Raw genomic sequence first — 12,741 nt, 5'->3', positions numbered from 1 at the left:
AATAAACACTTATCAACTCACTATTATTCTCTGATTCCAAAGACCTTCCATGAAGACATTCACCCTGAATGGCTTCTACCATATAATTCCCAAAGAATCCTTCTTTCCTTTCTCTTAAGATTCTTAATCTCTGGGAGTGTGTTATAATTGAAAGAGCCAATTAGATTAAAAAATAAATAGTAAGATACAGCTGTTTGAGGGGCAGCTAGGTAGCTCAGTGGCTAGAAAGTCAGTCCTGGAGACAGAAGGGTCCTGGGTTCAAATCTGTCCTTAGACACTTCCTGGCATCGTGACTCTGGGCAAGTCACTTGACCCCCATTGTCTAGCCCTTATAGCTCTCCTGCATTGGAATTAGTAGATTCTAAAACAGAAGGTAAGGGCTTAAAAAGAAAGATACAACTGTTTGACAGATTTTACCCACTTAGAAGTATTTGCATTTTGGAAGAGATGTTTGCTAGCCCAAATGGATTTTCATTTGGTAGAGTTTATAGGAGAGGAAGTTTTGGGAATTCAGGAAGCAGGCAATTATCTTATGTATTTCCAATATGACAGGAGATCAGGGATTAGCAATTTGGGAGCCCAAGTTACTCTTCTTGAATACAGCCCATGTATGATAGTGACCACCATCTTGACATAATATATTGAACTATCCATAGGGCATTACTGCCTTTGCACTATCTAGCGAAGTATGATGTGACAATGGGTTGCCAATCCCTCCAAGCTCCATACTTGGTATGGAGAGGAAAAATCAAGCTGAATGAAATAAATGTGTTATTGCATATTAAGTTAATGTTAACTGAGGGCAGCTGAGTGGTTCAGTGTATTGAGAGCCAGGCCTAGAGACAGAAGGTCCAGGGTTCAAATCTAGCTTTAGACACTTAGCTGTGTGATGCTGGGCAAGTTACTTAACCCCAGTTGCCTAGTCTTGGAATCAATATGTGGTATTGATTCTAAGATGGAAGGTAAAGGTTTAAAGAAAAATTATTATTAACCATAGGACTGGCCTATGGCCCATTAAGTCTCAAACTGGCAGCTTGTAGCCAAATTAAAATAAATGCAAATGGGAAATGTTTAACAAAATAAAAATGGTACATAAGTAATGTTAATTTATGTTTTTCTAAACCAGAGACAACAGGGATCCATTTCTGTTGAGTTTAACACCACTCCTTAAGGTGCATTGAGTATTGCAGAAAGAATTCTTTGCTTACTTCCAGAACCCCTGAGCAAATTGCATTATTAAGAGTGGCACTTTCTCACATATACTCTCATCTGAGCCACACCTTAGCATTCTCATTGTACACATGTGAAAAATCAAGAAACCAAAGTCCAATGTCCTTTTTAAAATTTTATTTATCATAAACCTAATCAAGCAAAAACATTCTTAATACACAAATGAAAAAGATGAATATGACAAGATAAATTTGTTATGTACAGTTTATCTCTAAAAATGTATATTAAATTTATCATGGTAGAAAACAAAATTGTTCTGTTCATGTTTCCTTCCAGACTTTTTTTCTTTGTATTTTTATAATATCAACCCATTCTCCTTTCTTTTCTTTTCTTTTCTTTTCTTTTCTTTTCTTTTCTTTTCTTTTCTTTTCTTTTCTTTTCTTTTCTTTTCTTTTCTTTTCTTTTCTTTTCTTTTTTAAATTCTGTTTCTGTTTCTTCTTAATCATCATCATATTTAACTGCTTTGGAATCTTCCATAATCGTTGATCATCACAATACCCTGAATCTTAGCACTTTAGAATTTGGAAAGGAGCTTGTTGGCCATCTAATCCAAACAATATTTGAAATAAAAAGTCCCCTCCATAGTCAATCAACAAATATTTATCAGGGCATCTAGATGGCTCAGTGGATAGAAAACCAGGCTTGAAGACAGGAGGTCCTGGGTTCAAATATGGCCTCAAATACTTCCTAGTTATATACCCCTGGACAAGTCACTTTACCCCTTACAGTTCTTCTGCCTTGGAATTGATAATATCAATTCTAAAACAGAAAGTAAGGATTTAAAAAATGAACATTTATTAAAAGTTACATTATGTGCTATGCATATAGTAGGTACAGGAGATACAGCACAGCCTGCTAAACAAATGGTTACCCAGATCTTCCATGATGACTTTTTATTAGAGGAGTTTTCGTAGCTCTCATTATTAGGACACTTCCCTTGATATCAAATAATACCTTGCCCTTTTGTACCTTCTACCCATTATTCCAGAGACAGACTGGCCTTGGCTTTCACCCACTAGCTGACAAGTTAAATTTCCAGGGTAAGCACTTGAACCTCAGAAATTGTCAAAATGCTACAAATCATGCTTTTGGATTTATTGTTTTGTTGATTATTCCAGACTTAAGAAAGTGATGGAAAAAGGTTAATATAGATAAGATTTAAAATTGCTTCCTCTCCCCCAAAGTTGGTTGTTAAAACATTATTACATCGCTATATCATTCTTAGTTTCTTCCTCTGCTTTCTGGAGACAAGAACTTATCTGTCTAATCCCTTTTCTACATGTTGTTGTTCGGTCATTTTTCCATCATGTTGGACTCTTCCCGATACGATTCAGGGTTTTCTTAACAAAGATAGATATTGTAGTGGTTTGCTATTTCCTTCTCCAATTCATTTGACTGATGAAGAAACTGAGGCTAACAGGGTTAATTGACTTGTGCGGGATTACACAGCTAATAAGTGTCTGAGGCTGGATTTGAACCCAGGGAAGATGGTTCTACCTGACTCCAGTCCCAGTGCTCTTATCTACTGCATCACCCCACTGTGTTCCCTTTTCCACATGAGAGCCCTTCAAAAACAAAAATCTGTCTTCACTTTTGTAGGCTTACATACCCCCAGCCCTTCAACTAATCCCCAGATCCAGTATTTCTTCATTTTCTTATTACATTCCATTGTTTACCATAAGAATGACTGTTGATAAGTTTGTAGGGACTATCATCACTGTGGATTGTGTAATGAGATAATATTACATATTATGTCAGCCCTGAGTGAATTGGACATATACAAATAATGAAACATACTGAAGCAACAAGCCCAACCTGATCCATGATAAAACAATACCAGGTTGTTTCTCTGGCCCCACCTCATCTTGATTTTGTGGGGAAGGGAGGGAAGAAGACAGGGAGTTTCTTCTTCTGGCTCCTTCTTAAGTGTTGAATGTTTGTTTACATTCATAAAGGATTCTGCCTTCCGTGAAGGCTTTTCTTCAATGTTCTGTAATACTCAGGTTGTGTTAAGTTCTTAAAAGCTAAGCCAGGGGGCAACTGGGTAGCTTGGTGGATTGAGAGCCAGGCCTAGAGATGGGAGGTCCTAGGTTCAAATCTGGCCTCAGACACTTCCCAGCTGTGTGACCCTGGGCAAATCACTTGACCCCCATTGCCTAACCTTACCACTCTTCTGCCTTGGAGCTAATACACAGTATTGACTCCAAGACGGAAGGTAAGGGTTTAAAAAAAAAAATAATAAAACGCTAAGCCAGTAAGGCACAGATTTTGGCAGGTTCTCTCAAGCTAGAAAGGGTTCTAGTAGGGACTTCTTCATGGAGAAGGAGTATATTGTATGAGGGTTAACCTGGATAAGACTAGAGATACTCAGTGCCAGAGAGACTCGTTATTAGACGTTGATTTCTTTTTTCACAGCAATTTATAAAAATCATCAAGGTATTGGGGGAAGGTGGGATGGAGAAAGTAGAGGTCACAATGTGGCTCAAAGGAAGGATCTCCCATTTGTCCAATGAAATCATGGAACCTTTGAAGTAAGTTGGGTCATTCCATGAAACTGAAGTTGATTAAACTTTTCAGCTATTATATCCCAGCATCAAAGCTTAAGTTCAGAAAGAGTGGATCTCCCTTTCCAAATGTCCAATGGTTTCTTGGTTCCTTCCTACCAGAATGTCCTCCCTTGCCTATTCTTTATGCCTTTAGAGAGAGGAAGAGAGGGAAGGCTTAGAGAGGCACACTCCAGAGGAAACATTCAAGGCCATTGCTGGGGAATTCCCCAGATGATGGGTTGGTAGCTACGTCACACCTCAGTTTTGCCATTTTCTAAATGGGCTTTTGAGGAGACTTTGGAGTTTCTTTCCCAGCCTTGCCGGATCCCTGTAAGTGGCCGATCAAAGCACGGCATTATCAGGATGAACTTCAGGACCAGCACCGTACAAGGGATGATGAGACTTAGTACATAGACAGAAGGGAGATACCACCTGAGAATTGAAGGGCTGAGAAATCTGTTTCCACCATAAACGAGGGTATGTGCTGTACACAGGACCAATGTCAAGTAACCGAGTTTGGACTAGAAGGAAGAGAAAAGATACACATGAAATACTATTTATATTTACATGGATAATAATAGAGTTGTTTGTTATCGGCACACACAAAAAAATTAAAACCTTAAAAAAATTGTAAATTGATACTAATTCTCAATTCTCAGGCAAAAGAGTGGTAAGAGCTAGGCCATTGGAGTTGGGTGACTGGCCCATATTTATAGAGCTAGGAAGTATCTGAGGTCAGATTTGAACCCAAGATCTTCTGACTCCATTATCCATTTTTAAGTGTTGTTTTATATTGGGCATGGTTTCAGATTCTGAATGAAACTTCTTTCTTCAGTATGATTAGTAACCTATTTCAAGGGAACCATCATAAAAAAAGAGAAGCTTTGTCTGGAAATCCTTACCTGGACAAATCGAAACTCCCTCCAGGTGACCGTGTTGCTGACTGATGGCAAGGAAGTGATCCCCAAAAGGACAAATAAGAAAAATCCCAAGATGCCAAGGGCTAGGTAAGAGTCACTGAGCCAGGCAGAGGTTGTGTTAAGAGGTTCAGTATTGTTGGTTTTTATCTAAGAAAAAATAAAAAGTTTAAAAATGATACATTGTAGATATTTTCTTTGCTTTTGAGGTAGATGATAAACATTTCAAAGGGTTTATTCTCTTAAGGTGATTATAATGCCATTCTAGCACATTAAAAACATTATTAGGTATATAGAAGTAGCATAATATGAATCAAAAGTCTTCATAGCTACCACAGATCATTTGAAAATGGTTTGCTTGTTAGAATGTTTTTGTTGGAATTAGGGGAGAAAGTCATAAAATCGAGCTGCAATTACCCATTACAAAGTCTTGTTCACATAGCTTGACTTAGCAATACAACTCTCTACCTTGATCAACTCTCTCTCATTACCCACAGTGATTATATAGGTAGGGTCTTCTCTTCCCCTCAACTATATCCACTGCATTTAAATCAAATGATCTGGAATGAAAAAATGAAAAAAACGGAGACTTTCCCATTGGAGTTCATTCAATTTCCCACCATAAAATTCTCACCATTATCTCCCACTCACTCCCTACCTTCCCTCTGTCACAGAAGAGGTATTTTTTTGTTTGTCACTAAAACTGACCCCCAGTCCCTGTGTCTTTATTCCTGTCTGATCTCTTCAGAAGAATCCTCCACTATGGTAAAATCAAATGTAATGGACTTCTGTACCAGCAGAAAGCAATGACACAGGACAGCTCTGAGGGATTTATGGTAAAGAACACTACCCACATTCAGAGGAAGGACTGCAGGAGAGAAAACATATAAGAAAAACAATTGCTTGAACGCATGGGTCGGGGTGGACATGATTGGGGATGTAGACTTGAAACTACCACACCAATGCAACTAACAACAATTTGGAAATTGGTCTTGAACAAGGACACATGTTAAAACCAGTGGAAATGTGCATCGGCCATGGGTGGGGGGAAAATGGGGGGTGAAGGGGAAAGTAGGAGCATGAATCATGTAACCATGTTAAAAATATTAATATTAATAAGTGATTAAAAAATAAAAAAAAAGAAGAATCCTCCACTGGCCATTACCCACTTGGGCTGGGCTTGGAGTCCAAAAGACCCAAGTTCAAATGAGTCCTCAGACCCTTACTAACTCTGACTCCATGCAAAGCCACCTTCTTTCAACCAGCCTCAGTTTTTTCAGCTATAAAATGGAGACAATATGTGTACCTGACTCCCAGGTGAGGGAGGATAAAATGAGATAATTTGTAAAGTTCTTGGCAGACCATCAAGCAGTATATAACTATTATGTTCCTAACCCTTTTACAGTTCCCTTCCCTATTAGAATGTTATTTGAGAGCAGAGATTTCTTTATTTTATTTTTACTTGTATTCCTAGCATTTAGCACAATCCTTGGCACAAAGCAAGCATTTAATAAAATGCTTTTTCTTTTTTTCATTCATTCATACGAATACCTTTTATTCTTGCCCATCTGCCTAAAAACAAACTCAGTTGTTACTAACTTAACTCATTTCTCTCCTCTCCTTAGCAATAACTTCTTTTTTGGGGGGGAGAATATTTATGCCTAATGTTTTAATTGTTCATTACTTGCTCTCCACTTAGACCCCTAATATAACTCAGACTCCTATATCTACCATTCTACTAAAATTACTCCTTCAACTCACCAATGGCCTTCTAACTGCTAAATATAAGCCCCCCCCCTTTTTTTTTCCAGTCATGCTGTCTTCACTTATGAGCAACTTTTGCCATTGTTGACTCTCTCCTGTAGCTGGGTTCTCTTTCCTCCTTTGGCTTCAGAGACTATCCTGGTCCTTCTTACTAATTAACTTCTTTTTCTATACTTATGCTAGCTAGCTCCTTGCCCTCTTCCCAGGTTTTTATATTCATATTCTTCTCTCCTCTTTCTATAGTCTTTTCAGGGTCAATCTCATTTGCTTCCCTTGCTGTAAGGACCATCTCTTGGCAGACAATTCACAAATCTTCTCCTTTAGGTCTGACTTCCTTGAGGCCCCAGATTAAAATCTCTATCTGCCTCGAGGGCATCTCTACCTGGCTGGGACATCCTAGTGGCCCATCTTCTCACTTCCATGGCTAGTTTGTATGAGTCCTTAGCGCCAAATGCAGAGAATGTCTCTGTCTTTGAAAACCAAAGAATATCACCATCTTGGGATGACTATGGACCAATCATATATCATCAGTGGACTTCAATGTCTTCATTTGTAAAATGGAGATAAAAAATAAAATGGGGATGTCTAATAGGGTTGTTGTATGACTCAAATGAGATAATATGCTTGATCTAAGTCAATATATATACTCCCACTCCCATTTCTATTTTAATTTGGCATTACTGACCCAGACTGTCCATATGCCCTTATTTTTTAAACCCTTATCTTCCATCTTAGAATACTATGTATATAGGTCCCAGGGTAGAAGAGTGGTAAGGCCCAGGGAACTGGAATCAGTGACTTTCCCAGAGTCATACTGCTAGGAAGTATTTGAAACCAGATTTGAACCCAGGACCTCCCACTGAACCATCTGCTTCCCATCCTGTCTTACTTTATGGAGAAGGAAACTGAGGTTCAGGCTAGTTAATTCATTTAGCTGAAGTCACCTAGATAGTAACTGATAGAATTAGGATTTAATCCCAAGGCCTCTGGCCTCAAATCCAATTTTTTAAGTTATTCTCTATGATGCCAGAATAAATAAACCTGCCAGTGTTTCCCATTACAGTTAGGCTTGACCCCTAGTCAATCAATCCCAAACATTTACGATTGAACAGAAACTATGCTAAGATTTGGATGTGTTTTTTGACCCCAAAATCAAGTCACTCAGTGGAATGCTCAAGTGATTGTCATTTGGTTCTCTTATCCCCAAACACTAATCTGATCCTCACTTAGCCCTCAGCTGGAGCAGGGTAGGGGAAGGAGGAGGTATAGACTGGGGAAGAGGATTGGGGGTGTGAAAATCTCATCCAGAAACATCTCAGGGAGTCTTGGCTAAGTTAATTAAATAATAGTAACCTGCTTTACACAGTGCTTCACGGTTTCAAAGTACTTTCTCTTAAATTCACTTATTCATTTGTTCCTCTGAAATATGTGGTACAAATGAGTATTATTAACTTGATTTCATGGGTAAGGAAAGTAAGGTACAGAGTTATACAAAAAGGGAGGGAAGCCTTGAACTCAGGCTTTCTGCCTCAAAATCCCACTCTTAGGGACCTGATTACCATTTATAAATATAAATAAACTTATGAATAAATTTAGAAGAGCAGTTACCAGAAATAGAACATGACTTATGTTTTTAAAACAGTTATGTAAACAAAGCTTAACTTTACCTGATTAATGACTCTGCCGTTCCACTTCCATCTCACGTATTGGCGGATGGGTAAAACCAGTGTGTACAGGACATGGAGGAAGGCGAAGGCCAGTGCCACAAGTCCAAGTTGTTTTCTGCAAAGCATCCAGTGGTCAAGCCATTTTGGGAAACGGCTATATTTGGTACCTCGGTACAATTGCAAAATGGCAGCTAAGATCCCAGGGAGGTAAACCAGGGCAAGAAGATTGAGAGCCATCCCTGGGAAGATACGATTTGGAATAGAAATGGCCAAGAACAATGAAAAGTCTTTCTTTTCATTAACATAGGGGTAGATGATCTCTCTTATCACACAGTAAACAAAATAGAAAATACATAAGGCAGCGGAGAGGTATAGAGGAAATTTCCACATTGGAAAGAGCTGCAGGGGGTAGTTTTCAATCTCCCTGGCTGCCAGGAGAGTTCCTTGATCCACTGGAATAAGCCCAAGCTTACGGCCAATATCCATCACCCTCTGCTTAGATTCTTTTTCATCTCCACAGACAAATACCTGGATGAAATAACGTTCAAAATGTTATTGCCAAAGATCCTACTAAACATGATAACTTTTTGAATTTTACAAGAAGCTACTAGAAAATTAAAAATTAATAATCAATATATTTTGGGACAGAAATCCAAGGTAAAACACTTCTTCAAAATGTGTGTGGGTGAGTGTGTATACACACTGTTAAGGGGAGATTTTAGGTATTTACACAACACATACAAACACATTATATATATATATATAGTATATGTAGATGGTGGGCATCTTTAGGTAATTTTATTCCATTGTTACAAAACCACAGTGGGCTAGCATGGATAGGTGAGCCCTATGTTTGTACCTGCATGATTCCCTCCTCACCTCTCTGTTCTTGCTTCTTTATAATAATGACCACTGACCACTGCTGTGTGTAGATCATATGGTCCCTCTTAACTAAAGGCCACTTTAAGTACACGTAGGGAGAAAAGGAGATTGTTCGTGTAGGTGAAACTGTCCTTCATGTTAGATGTGAGAAAAAAGTATATATATATATATACAAATATATATAGTATAATTATCCATTATAATTAAATATATTATACAATTATATAATATTGTTAATACTATAGTACAATATATAATAAAAATTTATCAATAAATTTTCTCACACCTAATGTGAAGGAGAAAATATTGATATATATTTATTATTGCATATTATTATATTGTATATTCATTCATTATAATTAATAATTACATTATGTAATATAATTTTTTCTCATGCTGAACTTGAAGGGCAGTTTCATTTGTGAATTTCTCTTTTTATATGTAACCGTACTTTATTACCAAAATGAAATATTTAATGAGAGCAGATATATTTTTCTATGCTCCAAAGAACCTTCTTGGCAAACTGGCTTCATTCATTTTCTGGAGTTGTTTCCTGAGGGTTTTTACATTTTTGCTTATCTTTTGTGTCTCTTGATTTCTAACCTATCCTATTTAAAGATGCATCATCTGAGCCAATTTTCACTAGCTATTACTACTTTTTTTTTAGAGGAACATATTTAGTAACTTTTCAGACTGCTTAAGAAGTACATAAAAACCTCAGGAAATAAATCATTTTGGAGGGCCAGCTGTTTTGGATAGCTGGAGGTTCACTCCTTTAAAACATCCAAATGTTTGATTTTAACCATTTTGGAAATCTTTCTGAAAGGGCTCATATTTTCCCTTATCTTTTTCAATGACAAATAGTTTAACCATTTTTTTTTTAAACTACAAAGTAAAAGTCTTCTTGGGAGGAAGGATTGCTCTTTTTAAAAAACTCAAGCTTTTAGATTAGAGCTAACCATTCTTAGTTCTTAGATCAGACAAAAAACTCAGGGCAGGTGGATTTGGCCTGGGGGTCCCTAGTTTGCTGACCTCTGATAGACCACTGATTCTACACAGCATGTACTTAATGAATGTTTGTTGGAATCAGTCGAATTGTTCTATACTGTGATGCCTCTGGAACCATTGGAGTGGATAGTGCTATTTGCCTCTGTGAAATTGTCCCTAGATTGCTCTCTTTATAGGCAGTGAGCTGTAGTGGAGATAGTGCTGGGTTTGGAAATGAACATTTATCAGGTGCCTACTATGTGCCAGGCACTATAAACTAGGAGCTTGACACATTTTGTCTCAATGGTACTATTTATTAAATCCCCTTTTTACAGCTGAGGAAACTAAGGCAGAGAAGTTAAATGATTTACTCAGGATCCCACATCTAGAAAGTGTCAAGAGTCTGGATGTAAACTCAGGTCTTGTTGACCATAGGTCTATCCACTTCACTTTAGGAGTTAGTTAGCAGACCTGTCTATGTTCAAATACGATTTCTACTGCTTGCTGTATCTATGACCATGGGCAGAATAACTTAACCTCCCAGGCCTCAGTTTCCTCACCTGAAAAATGAAGGGGTTGACTAAATGACCTCTCAGATCCTTTTCTGCTCTAAATTTATGATCCCATGAGAGTATCCAATTTTTATAATCTTTCTGTCTCATTCCTTGATATCAGGCTGTCAATCTCTCAAATCCAGCCTCAAACAATTCCTAGCTTTACGATCCTCAGAAAGTCACTTAACCTCTGGATGCCTCCTTTTCCTCATCTGTAAAATGAGGAAAATAATAATAGCACCAGCCCCTCAGGGTTGTTGCACAGATCAAATGAGATAATATTTGTAAAGTATTTTGTGAAACTTAAAAGAGTTATATAGTCATTATTTATTGTTATTAATTTTAGCAGCCATTTTTCTTCCTTTTTAATTCGCTGCTCTAATCTACTGTGAGAAATGAAACCCATTAGATGAGCTTTTTAAAACTGAGTGTCGTAGAAGTATAAAAGGCTGCCACCTAGGAGCTTTAATGTATGAACTCTGTAGCCTTGATTTTGCCCATTTAGAAGATGCTTTTAAAATATTTCCTTCTGGGAGCCCAGCTATGTAAAAAAAAAGTGGATAGATATTTAGAAAGATAGACAGACAGAAAAAGACAAATATAGATAGATAAGAGTCAGATAAACAGAGACAGACAGACAGATAGATAGATAGATAGATAGATAGAGAGACAGACAGATAGAAAGATAGACAGACAGAAAGACAGACACAGATTGAGACAGAAAGAGACAAACAGACAGAGACAGATAGATCAATAGATAAGTATATATGTACATGTATACATATATGCATGTATATATACACATATAACATTTTTATGTATACATACACAGACCTAACACACAGAAATTATACACATTCATGCTATATTTGTTTGATAGGAATTCAAATCGTAGTATTTTTAAAAAATAAAATATGCCACTTCATATTTGATAGCAGATTCATCATTTAATCTCACCTGCCTGCTTGCATCCAGGGCGCCCGACTGGAGAGCCCAGGCTGAGACTGTGTTAAATGCTTTCACAATTGTGGCACTCGGCACTATTTGAGCGAGATACGCTGCATTGGATTCGGGATACTGATTAATTTTAAGGTTGTTGCTGACGTCCACCAATATTTTTCCTTGTAGTTCCTCAGCTAATTGTTTAAGGAACTCATAATGTTCTCTGTGGATCGCTATGATGATCACATCGGACTTCTGGGCAGCTTCTGCATAGCTCAAGACGGTCATTCCTTTGGAGAGCAGACTGGACATCTCAGGGTTTCGGCTGCCAAAGACCACAGAGTAGCCACACTGGAACATCCTGTAGCCAATTGACCTTCCAAAGTCTCCCGTTCCAAAGACACACACTGTGTCTTGGTTGGGTGAAAAGTTACTGTTCATGGCGAGAGAAGTCTCATTGGAAGAGTTTTTCTCCATAACTGAAATATAAAAACACAAATAGCAAAATGTGAATTTTTCGACAATTACAAATCTATAAAATTTGCTGATTTCTACTGGAAAAATAATATTCCCGACATGATTATGTATATGTGTATGTGCATGTATATACCCAGAGACACGCATTGCAGTGTATGTCAAGTCACACATATACCTAGGACATGTGTTTATGTCGTGTGCACAAAATATGTGCATGCTGTATACACACATGTATACTCCTATATTTACACATAATCTATATACATGCCCATTGTATAGTACAGGTATCCCTTCCACATCATGGTGGTTAGAGGCATGATACAGTAAAAGAAATTGTGTAAAGTATTGTACAAAGTTGATATTATATAATACTATACTTATATTTTTTGCATTTCTGAGTTTTAAAACCCTTTCTGTCTTTTGCTGGCCTTTCCATGTCATCTGTGGCTTCCATAAAAGTCCTCCAAAATTCCCATTTAATTCCTTATGCTAACTCGTGATATATCACAATTGCAATGGGTAAAGTCATGTTGTAGAAAGGATGTTTATAGATAGCATATATAAACATATGTAAATAAAATATATTACAAATAAAAAATAGTAAAAATACATGCATACTCATATACATGCTATATTTGTACAACATATATACATATAAAATATATACATATTATATGTACCCACAATATAGTTAAATACACATTCTATACACACAGATATACTCTATAAAAATATAAATCTATACATTCATATTATGCATATACTGTATATACAC

At 37.2% G+C, this 12,741-nt stretch overlaps 1 protein-coding gene across 1 annotated transcript; it reads right to left on the bottom strand.

The window, feature by feature from the left end:
* Positions 1-4,027: 4,027 nt before the first annotated feature.
* Positions 4,028-11,966, bottom strand: STEAP4 (STEAP4 metalloreductase). Its single transcript, XM_044678180.1, has 4 exons — positions 11,505-11,966; positions 8,125-8,652; positions 4,679-4,843; positions 4,028-4,297 (listed from the first exon to the last, which is right to left on the bottom strand). Exons 1-4 carry the CDS (start codon positions 11,964-11,966, stop codon positions 4,028-4,030), a joined length of 1,425 nt encoding a protein of 474 aa, XP_044534115.1.
* Positions 11,967-12,741: the final 775 nt, after the last annotated feature.

The sequence above is a fragment of the Gracilinanus agilis genome, chromosome 5 (genome assembly GCF_016433145.1).
Source record: "Gracilinanus agilis isolate LMUSP501 chromosome 5, AgileGrace, whole genome shotgun sequence".
NCBI classification, from domain to species: domain Eukaryota; kingdom Metazoa; phylum Chordata; class Mammalia; order Didelphimorphia; family Didelphidae; genus Gracilinanus; species Gracilinanus agilis.
The sequence above is the reverse complement of the archived record's forward strand: the minus strand, read 5'-3'. Positions and strand labels throughout refer to the sequence as shown.

Coding starts and splice junctions, on each gene's coding strand:
- STEAP4 (XM_044678180.1), bottom strand. CDS start 11,966: ATGGAGAAAAACTCTTCCAATGAGACTTCTCTCGCCATGAACAGTAAC. Junction 8,653..11,504: donor CCCTGGATGCAAGCAGGCAG/GTGAGATTAAAT, acceptor TATTTCATCCAG/GTATTTGTCTGTGGAGATGA. Junction 4,844..8,124: donor ACGGCAGAGTCATTAATCAG/GTAAAGTTAAGC, acceptor ATTTTTTCTTAG/ATAAAAACCAACAATACTGA.